At 43.0% G+C, this 20479-nt stretch overlaps 1 protein-coding gene across 5 annotated transcripts in view; it reads left to right on the top strand.

Moving 5' to 3' along the window:
• Positions 1-14461, top strand: part of ADNP (activity dependent neuroprotector homeobox) — a 42766-nt gene extending 28305 nt beyond the window's left edge. For all 5 annotated transcript variants that reach the window (XM_025398336.1, XM_025398335.1, XM_025398338.1 and 2 more), the window contains 2 exons: positions 1608-1700; positions 9003-14461. In XM_025398336.1, the coding sequence (XP_025254121.1) occupies positions 1608-1700; positions 9003-12113 (3204 nt within the window). In that variant the 3' untranslated portion in view covers positions 12114-14461. The remainder of the gene's footprint in view (positions 1-1607; positions 1701-9002) is intronic.
• Positions 14462-20479: the final 6018 nt, after the last annotated feature.

Here is a 20479-nt window from a genome sequence, read left to right on the forward strand (position 1 = left end):
ATGGGCTTTTTCATTTTTGCATCCTGAAGCAAAAGGCTACCATTGAGGACTTAAGCATGTCAGGCATTGAACTAGGTGTCGTAAAGTTGTCTATACGTTTAATCCTTAGAACAACCATGGAGGTGGGAGGCAGTGTAGCAATTCTTATCTACACTTTACAGATGAAGAACTAATAAATAGGCCCAGCCTTGCAACTGAGAAAGTGGCAGTGTCTGTGGGACTCAAAGCCTGTTCTCATTCTGATACGCTTGAATGTTCTGGTTGACCTTCTAATTGTTGAGGCATGCTTGTGTGGGTGCTTGTCGTCTCTTTCCTTAGGATTTGAGCATTTGTTGCCCCTTTTGACCCATCATAGACTATTACTTTCCCCCTTGTATAACAGTTTGGGCTTTATCAACTGTTTTTCAAGCTGTTTTATTCTATGAGCTTTATAACAGCCCTGTGGGATAGCCATGCAGTGGTCTCCTCCTTTTCAACATCTCACTGTTTCAGGTCTTACGGTTTGTTGGTCAAAATCCCTGAATGAAAAGAAATGTTTGAAGCTGTTTCCCCTACTAACCTTTAAGTTCTAGCTGGCTAGGGACCATAGCTACCTTGTTTATCCATTTAGCCCCAGCACCTAGTACAGTGTTTTGCACATAATAGGTGGTCAGTAAATGTTTGAATGGAATTGGAAGTAAAAAAGCAAATTCATTCATGCAACAGGTTTTCTTATTTTGAGTTCCACTAATAACACTTGAAGAGTATGTCATGGAAACTGAAGCTGCTCAAAAGTCGACTTCTCTAGTTATGTTGTTCCAAGTGTGGAAGTAGCCCGTCTCCAACCCCAAAGTTCAGGTAGATCTGCCCAAATGAAACAGTCCATTCACTTTGCACTCTGTGGGGTCATCTTCATAGAAATAATTCCAACATCACAGTACATTTTCTATCATGCATTTGATTTGTTCCTCCTATGATTATTTATGTGTAGACTTCATTTTCCACCTTGAACTGTGAACTTTTTAGGAACAAGTGGGATTTTACCCTAAGACTTTCAATCTTCCTAGTCTGGAGGGAAGTGGACCATTAAATTTTTTCATGAGAGTATAAATTTAACATCATACTGCTTAACTTTCTTTGAATAGCTTTCTTTCTGCCTTTTTGGGTTTGAAATTTCTGAGTTTTCTTTCTGATCTGATCTCCTGCCCCCTTCCCTCAAAAAACTTTTTTTTTCTTTTGCACAGAACCAGAAATATCTGCAGTGCTATAAGCAAACATTGCTATTTTAGATGTGATTCCAGTACTGTAACTGACAAGTTATAGTACTCTAATGAAAAGTGCTTTGATATTAGTGTGTGGCTGAATTTTTTTACTTAATTAGAACTTCCAGCAGTTTCCTTGGAAACCTGGCTGACCATCAGGAAAGTGGTTGGTTGATACAAAATGTAGACTGCAACTTCCATATGCCTTTTTATATTTAAGAGCCTCATCACTCCTAGTTTAAGTCCTTGTTGACATTGGTTTTCCTGTGCCTCTCCCCATCTTAGTTAAGAGGTGGGATTTACATGTAAGATGAGGTTAGCATTTATACCACTATGTTTTTGTAAACTTCTTTCACTGTTTTCTAGGATTTTAAACAATTTGAACCTAATGACTTTTATTTGAAAAACACTACATGGGAGGATGTAGGCCTGTGGGATCCTTCACTTACGAAAAACCAGGTAAGTGGCACAGGAGGCCTCAGGTAGCAGCTGCTTGGTGTAGTGGCACAGGAGGCCTCCTCAGATGGCAGCTGCTTGGTGTGGTGGCACAGGAGGCCTCCTCAGATGGCAGCTGCTTGGTGTGGTAGCACAGGAGGCCTCAGATGGCAGCTGCTTGGTGTACTCCTCTCAGCTCTAGGCCTTTGATAGCAATGCAGTGATTGTGGGCAAATGCCAAACATCAAAAGTATCAAAATTGCATTTCATATTTTCCCGACCAGTGGGAAGACTAAGAAAAACTTTTTGTTTGTGGTTTTTTGTCATTGGACTGAAACTTGAGGTGTAAGAAGAAAAGGAAATTTTGTTACTTAAAAGTTACGAAGCCTGCTGTATCCCACCATTTCCCCGAAAAGTGCTCTGGCTCTATTTTTCTGCATCTGTGTTGCTATTCTTATTTTTTCTGCACAGAAAAAGACAAGACCCTTCCTTATATTTAAGCTTTTTTTATTTCTCTATGTTAATGGCACCCAACTTCTATGGGAGGCCTGGGGAGGTGACTCTGTAGGATGTCAGTGACAGAGAAAACTTTTTACAAATTGACATTAAAAACAATATTAGCAGTGCCAGCAGGTGTCAGTAGATGATGATGATGTCATACAGATAGAGGGAGGTATAGGTGGTATTTCCTTTTGCATAGAGAGAGGTAATTGTCAATTTAATTTTTACCATTACCTATTTTAGGAGTGGTTCTCATTCTGCATTAATAATCTGTTCATCTATTGGAACATACTCTTCATGAAATATTAGTACTTTTAAACTTTACCTCAGATATTTGACTTTTTTTTTTTTTTTTTTTAAATACCCCAGGCAGAGGTACTAACCAGCAGTCTTAGAATGAGAATGCTTTCCAGTGGGACACGGCATTTATTTCAGTTTTATCAATCTGAAAGCCTCATAGCTGAATACTAAAGAAGAGTTGAGCTTTGAGGAGAAGCAGAGTATTTCATCTTGGTTCAAACCAGTATCTGAAACAAAGTAGGTTTCTAGGGAGAAAAGATCTCTTGCCAAGCATGTGTCAGTTCACCTGTCTTCATCGAAGGACTGACTGCATAAGTGTTAACAGTCATAATTCTGAAAGTTACTCTTTGATATCAGTATATTCTATAATGTATTATTGGCTTTTAAATACCACACCCTCCTCACAGTCTGTAGGACATTTTTATTTAACTTCTTGATTTGAATCAAAGCAGCTGTTACTTCATTAGCTCTTTTGAAGCATTCTTGGTTGAGAAGGAACAGCAAGGCTTATAGAAGAAAGCCAGCTTTTCAGATCAGTCTTTCTTTTGATCAGCACTGAATCTGATACTACACTGTACTTTAATCAGAGAAAAAAATGGAGATTTGCCTTTTATCTATGAAAATTTATCCATAATGGGGAAAGGAACAAAAGATACAGCTTTATCTCTTGTAATTGTCTAATTGCACTAAAACATTCTGGACCCTGAATTTTACCGCAGTCGTTTACCACATGACGACATTTTGGTCAGTGATGGACTACATCTACAACAGTGGTCCCATAAGAATATAATGGAGTTGAAAAACTTACTACCTAATGACATCATAACGCAACATATGACTCATGTTTGTAGTGATGCTAGGTGTAAACACACCTGTGCTGCCAGTCATATAGAAGTATAGCACATACAGTTATTTACAGCACATAATACCATCATGCATTGCTTAATGATGGGATGCCATCTGAGAAATGCCTTGTTAGGTGATGTCATTGTTGTACAAACATCATAAAGGGTACTTACACAGACCTAGGTGGTATGGCCTAGTATACCCCTACGCTACATGGTGTGGCCTGTTGCTCCTAGGCTACCAACTTGAACAGCATGTTACTGTACTGGATACCCCAAGAGTGATTAACACAATGGTAAGTATTTGTGTTTCTAAACATAGTGAAGCATAGAAAAGGTGCAGTAAAAATACAGTATAAAAGAGAAAAATTGGTACACCTGTATTGGGCACTTGCGGGAATGGAAGTTGCTCTGAGTGGTGAGTGAATATGAAGGGACATTATTGTACACCACTGTAGACTTTATAAGCACACTTAGGCTACATAAAAAATAAAACTTTAAAATTTTTAACTTTTGAATCTTTTGTAATAACACTTAGCTTAAAACACAAACACGGCAACCTGCTTGGGTCCCCCTTCCACACTGTGGAAGCTTTGTCCTTTCACTCTTCACAATGAACATTGCTACCGCTCAAAAAAAAAAAAAATTGTACAGCTATATAAAAATATTTTGTCTTCATATACTTACAGACTTTTTACTAGTCTTAAACTTAGTTTTTAACAGTTCAAAAAGTTAAAAAAAAAAAAAGACACAAACACATAATTAGCCTAGGCTAATTAAACACAAAAATTTGCTGGGCGTGGTGGCAGGTGCCTGTAATCCCAGCTACTCGGGGTTGGAAGGGGTTAGGGGTGGCGAGGCAGGAGAATCGCTTGAACCTGGGAGGTGTAGGTTGCAGTGAGCTGAGGTCGTGCCATTGCAGTCCAGCCTGGGGAACAAAAGCAAGACTCCATCTCAAAAAAAAAAAACCTCATTACCAAAATCCTTGCATACTTAAGTCCCACAGTTGGCCCTGTGGAACCTGCATATACCAAAAGCTAGCCCTCTATAGGAGATTTGAGCTTCCCGAGAATATTGTATCTTTGATCTGCATTTGTTTGGGAAAAATCCACATATAAGCAGTTCAAAGCCATGTTGTTGAAGGGTCAACTATGTAGTAAATACTACGTGACAGAAATTTTTCAGCCCCATTATAATCTTGGGGGAACATAGTCGCATATGCGGTCTGTACTAGACGGAAACATCAGCACATGACTACTTGACAATGACAATTAAAAACTTACCAAAAACTGTATTTATGTATTTACTATATATACTTTTTTTTATTTTACAGTGTACTCCTACTTTTTAAAACAGCTTTTCATGGTAAATTGGTAGCAGCCTCATATAGCTTGTGTTTACTATGTCTCTTGATTGCATCATATTCTTGTGCTTGGTTTAATCTCATGGTATTTTGTTCATCATGGCCCCTAAGCATACAAAATCCATAATGTTGCCGGTAAGAGGCCATGTTGAGTGACCTGAAAACAGAGTTAGAAGTGATTAAGGACTACGAAGGTAGAGAATCAGTGATGGTTATTTCTTGCCAGTCAGGCATGTCCCATTTTACCATAGCTATGATCTTGGAAGAACAAGAATAAAGTGACAGAAGCTGTTAAAGCATCTGCTTCATTGAAGGCAATGAGACTAACAAAAATTAAAGAAGGACCTTTATCAGACACAGAGAAGCTTCTGATGACTTGGAGTGAAGAGCAGACACAGGTGCACATGGTGCTGTGTACCTCTCCGCACCACGATGATCACAGAGCAAAAACTGTGTGTGTGGTGTTGAAAGAAAAGGCTGGACATGGCTGTGATGTTGAATTTACTGCTAGTTCTGGGTGGTTTAAACAATTATAAAAAGAATAGTTTCATTACATAATGGGAAAGTGGTGAGTTTGTGAGTGCTGATGTGAAGGCAGCTGAAGAATTTTGGGAAACTCTAGATAAGCTGAGTCTGGAGGAAAATCACTTGCCAGAGCAAATTTTCAGTATGGATGAAACCTTTCTATTCCGGAAACAGATGCTGAAAGCACTTTCATCCATAAGGAGACCACAGCAATGCCAGGCTTCAAGGCTTTTAAGGACTGGATGACAGCCTTGCTCGGGGGCAATGTTGCAGGCTACAAATTGAAACCCTTTGTGATTTGGCACAGTGAGAACCCTAGGGGCTTCAAGCATATCAATATACACACACTTGGCCAGTGCATTGCAGGAGACATAAGTCGTGGGTGACCCAGCTCCTCTTTCAAGATGCTGTCCTGAATTGATATGCCTGCAAAATTGAGAAGTAGTATTGAGAGAATAACATACCCTTCAAGCTTTTGCTTATTGTCGATAATAAGCAGATGCCTCCTTTAAGTGGCATTTTTCATCCCAGTATCAAACACCACCTCTTTGATCCAACTGATGGAGTTACAGCAGCTTTTAAGGCCTACTATCTGAGAAAGGCCTTTGTCCTGTCATCGCAGCTGAGGAAGACACTAAAGATTTACGATTCTGGAAGGATTACAATATCTGTGACTACATTAAGAATCTTGCTTGGGCTTGGGGTGATATCATCAAGGAGTGTATGAATGGCATCTGGAAGAATACACTCAAGAGGTTTGTCCATGACTTAAAAGGATTTGCATAAATCACAAAGTCTGTGGTTGAGATGGCAAACAACTTTAACCTGGGTGTGGATGAGGACGATATAGAAGAGCTCCTAGAGGTGGTTCCTGAGGAATTGACTAGTGAGGAGCTGTGAGAACTGGAACAAGAACGCATAGGTGAAGAGGAAAGAGAAAAAGGAAACTGCAGGAAAAGCAAAAGAAGAACTCTTAAGAAAATTCAGAGTGAAGGATTTAGCAGTGCAGACCTCAGCAAGCTCCTTAAGTTTGAAAACATGTGGCTGGGTATGGTGGCTCGCACTTGTAATCCCAGCATTTTGGGAGTCTGAGGCAGGTGGATCATCTGAGGTCAGGAGTTTGAGACCAGCCTGGCCGACATGGTGAAACCCTGTCTCTACTAAAAATACAAAAAAATTAGCCAGACATGGTGGTGGGCTACTGGGGAGGCTGAGGCAGGAGAATCGCTTGAACCTGGGAGGCAGAGGTTGCAGTGAGCCGAGATCGTGCCATTGCACTCCAGCTTGGGCGACAAGAGAAAAAAAACTCCTTCTCAAACAACAACAACAAAGTTTGAAAACATGGATCTCAATACCAAAAGCTTTTCGTTAATAGAGAAGAATATTCATGGTTCATTATCTGCTTACAAGCAAATCTGTGATGAAAAAAGGAAACAAAGCACCTTGGACTTACTCCTGATAAGTGTGACACGGCCTCAAGAAGAGCCTAAGGCAGGTCCTTCCACAGTTATCCAGAAGAAAGCATTGTTACCATGGGAGGTGGCAGTTCCATGTGTATTACTGTTCCTGAAGACCCTCCAGTGGGACAAGATGTAAAGGTGGAAGGTAGTGATACTGTTGATCCTCATTCTCTCTAGGCCTAATGTATGTGTTTGTGTCTTAGCTTTTAGGAAGAAAATGTTTTTTTAAGTTTTTGGGTTTTCTGTTTTTTTTGTTTGTTTTTGTTTTTTTGAGACAGAGTCTTGCTCTTATCGCCCAGGCTGGAGTGCAGTGGCACGATCTCAGCCCATTGCAACCTCAGCCTCCCAAGTAACTGGAATTACAGGCACCCGCCACCACGTCCGGTTAATTTTTTGTATTTTTAGTGGAGATGGGGTTTCGCTGTGTTGGCCAGGCTGGTGTCGAACTCCTGACCTTGTGATCCATACCTGCCTTGGCCTCCCAAAGTGCTGGGAAAGGTTTTTTGTTTTTTTGTTTTTTTTTAAAGCTTATAGAATAGGTATATGAAGATAGAAAATATTTTTGCACAGCTGTACAATGTGTGTTGTTTTGTTTCGTTTTTGAGATGGAGTCTTGCTATGTTACCCAGGCTAGAGTGCTGTGCTCTGATCTTGGCTCACTGCAACCTCTGCCTCCTGGTGATTCTCCTGCCTCAGCCTCCCGAGTAGCTGGGATTACAGGTGCCTGCCACCACGCCTGGCTATTTTTTGTAGTTTCAGTAAAGATAGGGTTTCACCATGTTGGTCAGGCTGGTCTCAAACTCCTGACCTCAGGTAATCCACCCGCCTGGGCCTCCCAAAGTGCTGGGATTACAGGCGTGAGCCACCGTGCCCGGCCAGTCTGTTTGTGTTTTAAGCTAAGTATTACTACAAAAGAGTAAAAAAGTTAAAAATTGAAAAGTATATAAACCCCAGCAAGCTGAGGTTATTATTCAAGAAAAAATATTTTTTAGGGCTGGGCACAGTGGCTTGCAGTCCCACCACTTTGGGAAGCCAAGGCAGGAGGATTGCTCAAGCCTAGGAGTTCAAGGCTAGCCTGGACAACAGTGAGACCCTATCTCTACAGAATTTACCCTAGTGTGGTGGCACACACCTGTAGTCCCCAGGACTGAGGTGGAGGTGGGAGGATCGCGTGAGCCCAAGAGGTTGAGACTGCAGTCAGCCGATTGTGCCACTGCACTCCAGCCTGAGCAACAGAATGAGACTTTGTCTCAAAAAAATTGTTTTGTTTTTAGTAAATTTGTGTAGCTTAAGTGTTCATAAAGTCTACAGTAGTGTACAGTAATGCCCCAGGCTTTCATATTGACTCACCCAGAGCAACCTACAGTCCTGTAAGCTTTGTTCATGGTAAGTGCCCTATATAGTTGTACCAGTTATCTTTTATATCGTATTTTTACCATACTTTTTCTGTACTTAGCTATGTTTAAACATACAGATATTTACCGTTGTGTTAATCATTGCCTATGGTATTCAGTACAGAAACATGCTGTACAGGTTTGTAGCCTAAGAGCAATAAGCTGTGCCATGTAACCCAGGTGTGTAGTAGGTTGCACCATCTAGGTCTGTGTGAATACACTCTAGGATTTCACACCATGATGCATTTTTCAGAATGCATCCCTGTGGTTTAGCAACACATGACTGTGTAGTAAACCTGAAGTCTTTAGCGACTTCCTTCATTTAGGTTATTGTTATTTCTAGCTGCAAAATGTTTATCTTGAAGTCATTTGTCTTTGGTTTGGCTAAAATGTGACTTTTTTTTCCTAAACATTGGGAACTTAACATTGACTTTTTAATTTACACTGACAAAAATATTTGGTTTAGGATAGCTTTTTTTGAGTTTCAATTTTATAAAGTTACTATACAAAAGGAAAAAACATAATAAAATCTGTGGCTTTTTTTTGTTTTGTCTTTTGAGACAGTTTTGCTCTTGTCACCCAGGCTGAAGTGCAATGGCGCGGTCTCGGCTTATTGCAACCTCCACCTCCCAGCTTCAAGCGATTCTCCTGCCTCACCCTCCTGAAGTAGCTGGGATTACAGGCGCCCACTACACCCAGCTTATTTTTTTGTATTTTTAGTTGAGACAGGGTTTCACCATGTTGGCCAAGCTGGTCTTGAACTCCTGACCTCAGGTGATCCACCCACCTCGGCCTCCCACAGTGCTGGGATTACAGGCGTGAGCCACCGTGCCTGGCCTAAAATAAATGCATTATTAAGAATGTCTGGGGGGGATCTGGAATCTGTTAACTGCCTATCTGAAGTGGCATTCTAATTTTAGTTTTTGTGTTTACTTTAGGACTATCGGACAAAACCTTTCTGCTGCAGCGCTTGTCCATTTTCCTCAAAATTCTTCTCTGCCTACAAAAGTCATTTCCGAAATGTCCATAGTGAAGACTTTGAAAATAGGATTCTCCTTAATTGCCCCTACTGTACTTTCAATGCAGACAAAAAGACTTTGGAAACACACATTAAAATATTTCATGCTCCAAACGCCAGCGCACCAAGTAGCAGCCTCAGCACTTTCAAAGATAAAAACAAAAATGATGGCCTTAAACCTAAGCAGGCTGACAGTGTAGAGCAAGCTGTTTATTACTGTAAGAAGTGCACTTACCGAGATCCTCTTTACGAAATAGTTAGGAAGCACATTTACAGGGAACATTTTCAGCATGTGGCAGCACCTTACATAGCAAAGGCAGGAGAAAAATCACTCAATGGGGCAGTCCCCTTAGGCTCAAATGCCCGAGAAGAGAGTAGTATTCACTGCAAGCGATGCCTTTTCATGCCAAAGTCCTATGAAGCTTTGGTACAGCATGTCATCGAAGACCATGAACGTATAGGCTATCAGGTCACTGCCATGATTGGGCACACAAATGTAGTGGTTCCCCGATCCAAACCCTTGATGCTAATTGCTCCCAAACCTCAAGACAAGAAGAGCATGGGACTTCCACCAAGAATCGGTTCCCTTGCTTCTGGAAATGTCCGGTCTTTACCATCACAGCAGATGGTGAATCGACTCTCAATACCAAAGCCTAACTTAAATTCTACAGGAGTCAGCATGATGTCCAGTGTTCACCTGCAGCAGAACAACTATGGAGTCAAATCTGTAGGCCAGGGTTACAGTGTTGGTCAGTCAATGAGACTGGGTCTAGGTGGCAACGCACCAGTTTCTATTCCTCAACAATCTCAGTCTGTAAAGCAGTTACTTCCAAGTGGAAATGGAAGGTCTTATGGGCTTGGGTCAGAGCAGAGGTCCCAGGCACCAGCAAGATACTCACTGCAGTCTGCTAATGCCTCTTCTCTCTCATCGGGCCAGTTAAAGTCTCCTTCCCTCTCCCAGTCACAGGCATCCAGAGTGTTAGGTCAGTCCAGTTCCAAACCTGCTGCAGCTGCCACAGGACCTCCCCCAGGTAACACTTCCTCAACTCAAAAGTGGAAAATATGTACAATCTGTAATGAGCTTTTTCCTGAAAATGTCTATAGTGTGCACTTCGAAAAAGAACATAAAGCTGAGAAAGTCCCAGCAGTAGCCAACTACATTATGAAGATACACAATTTTACTAGCAAATGCCTCTACTGTAATCGCTATTTGCCCACAGATACTCTGCTCAACCATATGTTAATTCATGGTCTGTCTTGTCCATATTGCCGTTCAACTTTCAATGATGTGGAGAAGATGGCCGCACACATGCGAATGGTTCACATCGATGAAGAGATGGGACCTAAAACAGATTCTACTTTGAGTTTTGATTTGACATTGCAGCAGGGTAGTCACACTAACATCCATCTCCTGGTGACCACATACAATCTGAGGGATGCCCCAGCTGAATCTGTTGCTTACCATGCCCAGAATAACCCTCCAGTTCCTCCAAAGCCACAGCCAAAAGTTCAGGAAAAGGCAGATATTCCTGTTAAAAGTTCACCTCAAGCTGCAGTGCCCTATAAAAAAGATGTTGGGAAAACCCTTTGTCCTCTTTGCTTTTCAATCCTAAAAGGACCCATATCTGATGCACTTGCACATCACTTACGAGAGAGGCACCAGGTTATTCAGACGGTTCATCCAGTTGAGAAAAAGCTCACCTACAAATGTATCCATTGCCTTGGTGTGTATACCAGCAACATGACCGCCTCGACTATCACTCTGCATCTAGTTCACTGCAGGGGTGTTGGAAAGACCCAAAATGGCCAGGATAAGACAAATGCACCCTCTCGGCTTAATCAGTCTCCAAGCCTGGCACCTGTGAAGCGCACTTATGAGCAAATGGAATTTCCCTTACTGAAAAAACGAAAGTTAGATGATGATAGTGATTCACCCAGCTTCTTTGAAGAGAAGCCTGAAGAGCCTGTTGTTTTAGCTTTAGACCCCAAGGGTCATGAAGATGATTCCTATGAAGCCAGGAAAAGCTTTCTAACAAAGTATTTCAACAAACAGCCCTATCCCACCAGGAGAGAAATTGAGAAGCTAGCAGCCAGTTTATGGTTATGGAAGAGTGACATTGCTTCCCATTTTAGTAACAAAAGGAAGAAATGTGTCCGTGATTGTGAAAAGTACAAGCCTGGCGTGTTGCTGGGGTTTAACATGAAAGAATTAAATAAAGTCAAGCATGAGATGGATTTTGATGCTGAGTGGCTATTTGAAAATCATGATGAGAAGGATTCCAGAGTCAACGCAAGTAAGACTGCTGACAAAAAGCTTAACCTTGGGAAAGAAGATGACAGTTCCTCAGACAGTTTTGGAAATTTGGAAGAAGAATCCAATGAAAGTGGTAGCCCTTTTGACCCTGTTTTTGAAGTTGAGCCTAAAATCTCTAACAGTAACCCAGAGGAACATGTACTGAAGGTAATTCCTGAGGATGCTTTAGAATCTGAGGAGAAGCTAGACCAAAAAGAGGAGGATGGTTCAAAATACGAAACTATTCATTTGACTGAGGAACCAACCAAACTAATGCACAATGCTTCTGATAGTGAGGTTGACCAAGACGATGTTGTTGAGTGGAAAGACGGAGCTTCTCCATCTGAGAGTGGGCCTGGATCCCAACAAGTGTCAGACTTTGAGGACAATACCTGTGAAATGAAACCAGGAACCTGGTCTGATGAGTCTTCCCAAAGTGAAGATGCAAGGAGCAGTAAGCCAGCTGCCAAAAAAAAGGCTACCATGCAAGGTGACAGAGAGCAGTTGAAATGGAAGAATAGTTCCTATGGAAAAGTTGAAGGGTTTTGGTCTAAGGACCAGTCACAGTGGAAGAATGCAGCTGAGAATGATGAGCGCTTATCTAACCCCCAGATTGAGTGGCAGAATAGCACAATTGACAGTGAGGATGGGGAACAGTTTGACAACATGACTGACGGAGTAGCTGAGCCCATGCATGGCAGCTTAGCTGGAGTTAAACTGAGCAGCCAACAGGCCTAAGTGCCAGGTCCCTTGGCATTGGTGACATGCTGCAGCCTGGAACTCTGATCTCCATTCAGTGTGACTGCAAAGCTGTCTTCTCACTGGTACTGCCTTGTGAGTACTGGTTGGACTGTGGGGCATGTGGCCGCTGCAGTTCCAGTGGTTATTTCTAAGTCTATGACACGACAGGCTGATCTTGCTTCAGAACCTTCTCTGACAGACACGGTAACTAAATGTGAAAAACCAATAAGCTGGTGGCTCATGAATACATACGAGGAAAAGCAGAGGTTTATTTTATCTGCCTTTTCAGCATTTCTTTCCCTCTGTGAAATGATTGGTCAGATGTCTTTGAGAAGCGTTAACCTAATTCACATGGTAGTGTAGGGCCAACATACAAGCTACCAGTCTAATGTGTATAGTAGACTTTGGGAAAAGCGATTTTTTTTCATGTATTCATTCTGAATAGTTGAAATGTATATTTGTACAGTCTTTTAGACCTATTCAAGTGATGCTCATGATACTGTTATTGTGTGCCCATCATAGATTTCTTTTTTTAGTGTTGCCCTTGCTGTGTAATAAACGCTATATCTAGTTTACCTAGCAAAAGCTCAAAACTGCGCTAGTATGGACTTTTGGACAGACTTAGTTTTTGCACATAACCTTGTACAATCTTGCAACAGAGGCCAGCCACGTAAGATATATATCTGGACTCTCTTGTATTATAGGATTTTTCTTGTTCTGAATATCCTTGACATTACAGCTGTCAAAAACAAAAATGGTATTTCAGATCTGTTTTCTGAAATCTTTTAAGCTAAAATCACATGCAAGAATTGACTTTGCAGCTACTAATTTTGACACCTTTTAGATCTGTATAAAAGTGTGTTGTGTTGAAGCAGCAAACCAATGAGTGCTGCATTTTGGATATTTAGTTTTATCTTTAGTTCAACACCATCATGGTGCATTCATTTATACCATCTAATATATGACACACTGTTGTAGTATGTATAATTTTGTGATCTTTATTTCCCTTTGTATTCATTTTAAGCATCTAAATAAATTGCTGTATTGTGCTTAATGTAAATATTTGCTTTATTACCCATGACAGTTCTGTGTGTCCATTATATCTTTTGCCATTTAATGCCATAACTCTTTCATCAGAGATGGCAGCCACAGTCACAGAGGAAACTTGTGGAAAACCCAAGATCTGTCATCTGCATAAAGAATGCTTTCTCTTGAGGCACCTGGTACAAAATCTGTTTTGCGTTTTTGTTTTTTGTTTTTCTCTTTTAACTGAAAAATAAACACCCTTGAGTTTTTCAGTTCACCTTTTGTTAAGGAGCAGAGCCTGGATATATATGTAAATGTCTCAGTGATTTTAAAAAAAAAATGTAAACATGGATTGGCATTAATTTGCAAGCAGAATCTTAATAGCCTTGATGGGTTTTTTTTTTTTTCCCCCTTGTAGATGAAGTTAAGTGTTCGTTTTCAACTTACAATGGGAACAATTGTAGTGTAGGCAGCTCTGCCTCTGTTGCCACTCTTGGCCATCTTGCTATTAAGGGAAAGGCTTTGAAGAGCACACACTTACAGGGCTGTAAAGATGGAAGGAGCTGGTATTTTTACCGTGCGTAGATTCCCAAGAGCAACTTGTACTAAAAAGCAGAAAGTTACAAGGAAGCAGAATTAGGCCAACATTTCCAGCAATTAAAACAATGATGGGATGCTCCAGTCCATGAGGAGGCTGGTCAGTCATCTGTCAAGGATACTGGTGTAAAGAAGTCGGCTGATGTCCATAACTTCTGAGTCCCTTTCCAAAAGACTCTTGTTAATGCTGTTACCAGAGAGTAGAGATTTGACCAGCCTCTCCCTAAAATGTTAAGCTTCTCAACAACAGTACAGGAAGAAGTGCAAGAATAGATTAGAATCTTTAAGGAATTTGGGGCTGGAATGGAGCTATGTTACATCTGTTGTTATACAGGTAGATTATAAATTCTACATGCGCCAGCCAAAACTTAGGACAGGATGTCCCCAAATTAAGATGCTGTAGATTACTGAATCAGAAATACCAGCTGGATTTAGGCCAGCTCACATTTATTTGGAAATTACCCTCCCTGATTAACAGGCTTCTGAGTTGTACGTGGAGGACTAATGAGACTCGTACAAGACACCACGGGGCTTGGGGTCCAGGTCCCAGTTGGATATCGGAGTAGAGACAGATAAGTGTGTTTCCTCATTAAGGTGGTGGGAGTGTGCCTTTTGGCATTCAGAAAAGGGTTTAGCCACCCTAAGAGTTGGAAATAAAGATTCCCAACTGGAAATGTTGCAGAATCCCTAAAAGTGTCTCAATAAAAGCCATTTTAAAAGAATATTGTTGCTGCTGTCTGCTTTCCAAATAATGTGAAGATTGTTGGCTATGGCAACATGGCACCTCCTAATTACAGAATGCCTATAAATGTAGGCTGAACAATTCTAACATGAGAAAACCTAAGTATCCTAGAGAGTTCTGGTGTTTGTTTTGTTTTTTTTTGCAGGAGGGGGTGGGGCGTGTTTCTGGCCCTGCAAGTTTTCTTGTGGGAATGAGTTCCATAGTCAGACAAGCTAGGACTGTGGTTTCTCTCCTTGTTTATCACATAGAGCATTTTCTCACCCTATCTTTGGTTCCTCATCATTGTAGAGTATAGGGAGAGAACAGCTTGGTTCCCTCTTGAAATTCAAGCAGAAAGGGTATCTGCCTCTCATACTGCTTTAGAGTTGTATGTCAGTTTGATCCCAATGCCTGCCCCTTTGTAACGACATCCATTTCTGGCATGAACAAAATGTGCCAGATTTGAAAACTGGATGTATTAAACACGGGAGTTTCCCATCTGAGATGCTTCACGCTAGAAATGATTAAACCTGCTTATTGCTAAATAAGTACTGCTATATAGACATGTAGTTCCTTTACTACTTAGACCTCAGACTAGCACTGAGCCCTTGAGATGAGGCTCAAGAATTATCTGTAGGTGGCTCGGGGTTTTGTTTTGTTTTTGTTTTGAGATGGAGTCTTGCTCTGTTGCCCAGGCTGGAGTGCAGTGGCACCATCTCAGCTCACTGCAACCTCTGCCTCCTGGGTTCAAGTGATTCTCCTGCCTCAGCCTCCCAAGTAGCTGGGACTAGTACAGGCACTTGCCACCCTGCCTGGCTAATTTTTTGCATGTGTATTTTTAGTAAAGATGGGGTTTCACAATGTTAGCCAGAATGGTCTCCATCTCCTGACTTCGTGATCCGCCCGCCTCAGCCTTCCAAAGTGCTGGGATTACAGGCATGAACCACCACTCCCGTCCATCTCTAGGTGGTTCTATGCCACTAGCATTTGAGAACCATTTAGCTTGAGTGATGGAAATTTTATTTCCCTAATGAAATTAAGTAGAACATGTTGAATACATGGATTTTGCAGAGTATCAGGCAGTTTTTCTTTTTTTCCTGCCTGTTGTGACCCTTCTAACCCCCCTGCTGAGCAATAATGAGGTGCCAGTTGAGGCATGTTTCACCAAAATGTCATGGAAGAACATCTCAAAAGCTTCCGGAAGACTAGAAGAGGCCGCTCCCACCATTAGGAAATGGCATTCCAACATACCAATTATCAGTGGGTCACCATGAGGTAATCTAGAAAAATAACATCTTAGCTGATAGAAACTTGACAGGCAGGTTTGAAACTAAAAGGCATTTCTCCCAGCTGCTGGAAAGTTGGCTTGAAAACTTGACCAAAGGAAGGTCCCCGTTTGCTAATTCTTTGCATCCTGCTTCCCACCAACTTGTATCACTTTAGTAACAAAGACTACTCACTGTAACTTGAATGCAGTGGAGCTACAATATAGGTGGGGTTGTGTTTTAAAGTCAGCACATAAGAGTTGCATATAGTCAAAATCACCCCCTGAAATTCTTAAGTCATGATTTCAAAGTGTTCCAACCAAGAGGAGGCGACGTGGGAAGGAAGGTCCCTAGTCATTTCCAGGACAAATATTCCACGCTATTTAATGAGTTTGGTTGCATGTGTGTGTTTTCAGCATATGGCGTCAATGCATCTGTGATGCAAACCCCTTCCCCATCTAGGACACCACCTATCCTTAAGGTGTAAGACCATTTAAACCTGAACTGGTTTTTGCAATTAAAAATCCTTATTTTAGCCGGGCATGGTGGCTCATGCCTGTAATCCCAGCACTTTGGGAGGCTGAGGCGGGTGGATCACCTGAGGTCAGGAGTTTGAGACCAGCCTGGCTAACATGGTGAAACCCTGTCTCTACTAAAAATACAAAAATTAGCCGGGTGTGGTGGCAGGCGCCTGTAATCCCAGCTACTCGGGAGGCTGAGGCAGGAGAATCACTTGAATCCAGGAGGTGGAGGTTGCAGTGAGCCAAGATCACACCATTGCACTCCAGCCTGAATGACAAGAGTGAAACTCCATCTTAGAAAAGAAAGAATCCTTATTTTATGTGTGTACCTTTAATAGTGTCTTATTACTACAAGTGAAGCAAAATGGATACTCTTAATATGCAGACCAGGCACCTTTTAGGAACCGTAAAGCAGTAGAAGTAAAAGGGCTTTTCCAATATACTTGATGTGAGTGCTGTACTGGCTGCCATCCTAGACTGCAGTGGGACGTGACAGCTGTGTACATGAAGTAGCCATCTGCAAGTCTAGGAATCAAAAGTAGAGATCCCGCCTTGGAGACACAGAGGAAGAGACAGTGGCATGGCTTACCCGATGCCACTCCGTCTGCCAGCAAAGCTGGATCAGCATCCCCTGGGGAAGCTCAGCTAGAACCCTCTCCCCCAAGGAGAGGCCTCTGGATAAGGGGCTTCTCTACACCCTACAAGGACAATGTTCCTAAAAACACCTGAAGCTCAGGCATCATGAATATGCAGCTACCCAATGGGTATTTTCAGAACGGATGTGTAGTTCCTGGGACTAATTGTAGAGCGCTGGAATCCAAGGTATTCTCAAAACAGTCCAACCCCAATCCTTCCGCACTCCTCCAAAAACCCCCAAACCCTGTAAAGGGTGTAGGAACCCCGGGTTTCAGGTGCTGACATGAAGGTGCAGAGAAGCTAACTTGTCCTGACATCGCAGCTGGCAAAGGGGAAGCTGCTGACTAGGATATGGGATATCTGAGTCCCCAGCCACTGGTATTTCTGGCCACACCATGCCCTTGGGCCTAGGATAGAGATTGGCCTCGGAAGCAAGGTGGCTGCTGCTGTGAATGAAAAGATGTGTGAGCCCCACCCTCACGGTGTTCAGTCCCTGGCTTAGCGTTCCCCAAACTCACACTCCACCACCGTTGTCAGTTTTGCCACATCTGCCCCACAACTGCTTTATGTTCCTAGTATGTCTCAACTCCTGCCACCACTTTTTTGGGGGGACAGGGTCTCCTTTGTCACACAGGCTCCAGTGCAGTGGCACGATTACAGCTCTGCAGCCTCAACCTGCTGGGCTCAAGTAATCCTCCCGCTTCAGCTTCCCGACTACTAGGAACACAGGTGTGAGCCACCGTGCCTCGCCCTCACTCCCCCTTTTAAAGGAAAACGATGTCACCAAAAAGCAAAATCAGCATACTTTGCCACAAATTCAGATAACCATAAAAGTGACTATGAAAGTAAATACAAGACGAACATTAGATTTTTGCTACCTGTTATTGCATGCTGAGGCTGCAAGCCTGAGACTTGTGCTATTAAAAAGGAAAATCAGGCCGGGCGCCTAGCTCATGCCTGTAATGCCAGCACTTTGGGAGGCCGAGGCAGGTGGATCACCTGAGGTCAGGAGTTCGCGACCAGCCTGACCAACATGGAGAAACCCCGTATCTACTAAAAATTAGCCGAGCATGGTGGCACATGCCTGTAATCCCAGCTACTCAGGAGGCTGAGGCAGGAGAATTGCTTGAACCCGGGAGGCAGAGGTTGTGGTGAGCCAAGATCACATCATTGCACTCCAGCCTGGACAACAAGAGCAAAATTCCGTCTCAAAAAAAAAAAGAAAAATCAGAACAGGGTTGCAGATCCATGAGCACCAAAGTGAGCCTCGGCCCAGACCTGCCTTATCCCAGGATGACTCTGCTACCTCTAGCATGCCGAATAGCGCTGAGCTAGGGGCTGAGAGACGGGCTCCAAGCCCACCCTGGCCTCTGGCTCCGAGAGCTTCTCAGGGAACTCTGCTTCCTTTAGCAGTGATTACTCACTTTGCTTTACCCAACCTCAGGCCCTTTTATATTAATTAGGATTCTCACTGGCAGGTAACAGGAAATCCAACTCAGACTGGGCTTAATAAAGGTGACAAGGGGGCAACTGGCTGTATCTGGGGAGGGCAAGCTGCTCAGGGACATCAGCAAGGGTTCAGGTTTTCTGTCTCCATCCTGCCACCCACAGGGACACTTCCTCCTAGGCAGGCACCCCGGTATTCATAGGGTGTCTCCCACTTACCTAACCTGAGAGGTTGCCCTTCATTCAGTATTGAGCAAGAATCCTGAATTCTGAGCCAACTGGACCATTCCAGAACATCTGACTAAGCTGATGGGCTTAGTCCAAAGCTACCTGGTCAGTCACTGAGCTAGCATCACCCTGGTTGGCTTAGACCAGTCAGGACCCATCTCTGGAGTTCAGGTGAAACCAATTCAAACCCAATTCCATGCTACACTCAGAAGGTGCAGAGGGATGCTGAGGACCCAGCACTTCAAAGGAAGCCTTGTGCCGTATGAAAACCAGATAAAAGGTGCAGTTGCTCCAACTCAGAAGACGAAGCAAATCCTGAAAAGTCTCTTAACTGGTATTATTTGGAAGCAGTGATTCCCAGCCCTGGCTACATACTGAAATCACCTGGGGAGCCTTAAAGACAGGCGATGCTAAGGTTCCCCCTCCCCTGCTTGGAGATTCTGATGTAATTGGTTTGAGGTGTGGCCCAGCTGATTCCCAGACAGAACTGATGGTTTAAAGAGATGCGCAGTGAACGTGGGCTACAAGCTGGAGCCTTTCCCTGAATAGCATATCTGCTCCAGGCAGTTTCCTTTGAGACCATTTATTCTCTTTCCCCGCCATTCAACAAACACCTGCCAGCAGCCTAAGAAGAAACTGTACACTCAGAGATGCAACCTGACTCGCCCCAATATCTCCTCCATTCATCACGGCAACAAGGAGACCATGGCCTAAGCTGGAATCCTTACCTTCTGGGTGGAGTCCCCACTGCAGCAGCACTAGGCTTGAGGATGCCAACAGAAGACCCACTCCTCCAGGTCTCCTCCCTTTCATTCACCTCGGCCTGGCTCCTCCGGATGAAACTCTGCCCGTTACATCTACAACGGAGCATCTCCATGGAATGCCCAGTGAGAAACCCCTCCTCATTGAAGAGGCTGGCCCCAGGCACTCAGGCTTCACTGGTTTGGTTTTTCAGAGGAACCGTATGTTCATTCTGACCAAATGTAATGCATATGTCCCCTGCAGTCCTCCCTTTAACTACTTCTCCAAATCCAGCATCATGAGCAGTCCTTAAAGCACTCTGCCAGAAGGCCCGGCAAAGACTGCAGAGGCCAGCCTCAGACCTGCTGTCCTCCACTCCCTCCTACTGCTGCAAGCCTGAAATGCATCAAGCTGATGATCACCTGTAAGAATTTCCAGGCTTTTGAATCCACAGCGAGCTCAGGGAACTCAGAGAGGCAATTCTGTGACAGCTGCTTGAAATTAGAACTACTCTGAACCCCTTCCAATGATGTTTGCACTCTTGACCATAATGCAAAGTGGGATTTAGTGGGATTTTGCTTTAAGATGGAGAGGAAGATTCCTGGACACCTGTAGCTGCCTGGGTCAACTAAACATCTCCAGGGAGTTAGTAAACCCTGTATGCAGACATTGTGGGGTAGCTTCTAACCTTCTCAAGAACTCCCCTTTTTACCCCAAGAAGGAGAGTTTTTATCATGAGTAGGTGTTGGATTTTGTCAAATGCTTATTTTCTGCATCCGTTGAGATGATCGTGTGGTTTTTGTCCTTTATTAATACGGTGTGGTACACTGATTTTCAGATGTTAAACCAACCTTGCATTCCCAGAAGAAATCTTGCTTGGTTATGGCATATAATCCTTTTTTATATGTTGCTGGAATCTGTTTCCTGATATTTTCTTGATTTTGCATTTGTATTCATGAGGAATATTGGGGTAGCTTTCTTACAATGTCTGTCCTGGTATCAGTCACCTCCCAAAGGAGAGCCCTGGACAGCACACACTTCTCTAGTGGGACCCCATGCCTCATCCTCAGGGAGTTTGGAATTGGGGTACAGAGGTGCTAGCTAGACTGCCAATTGCTTGAACTGCAGTGACCATCCAGCTGCCATCCTCTACCACATGAAGCTGAGACCAAGATGCATTTC

Source organism: Theropithecus gelada, chromosome 10 (genome assembly GCF_003255815.1).
Source record: "Theropithecus gelada isolate Dixy chromosome 10, Tgel_1.0, whole genome shotgun sequence".
NCBI lineage: Eukaryota > Metazoa > Chordata > Mammalia > Primates > Cercopithecidae > Theropithecus > Theropithecus gelada.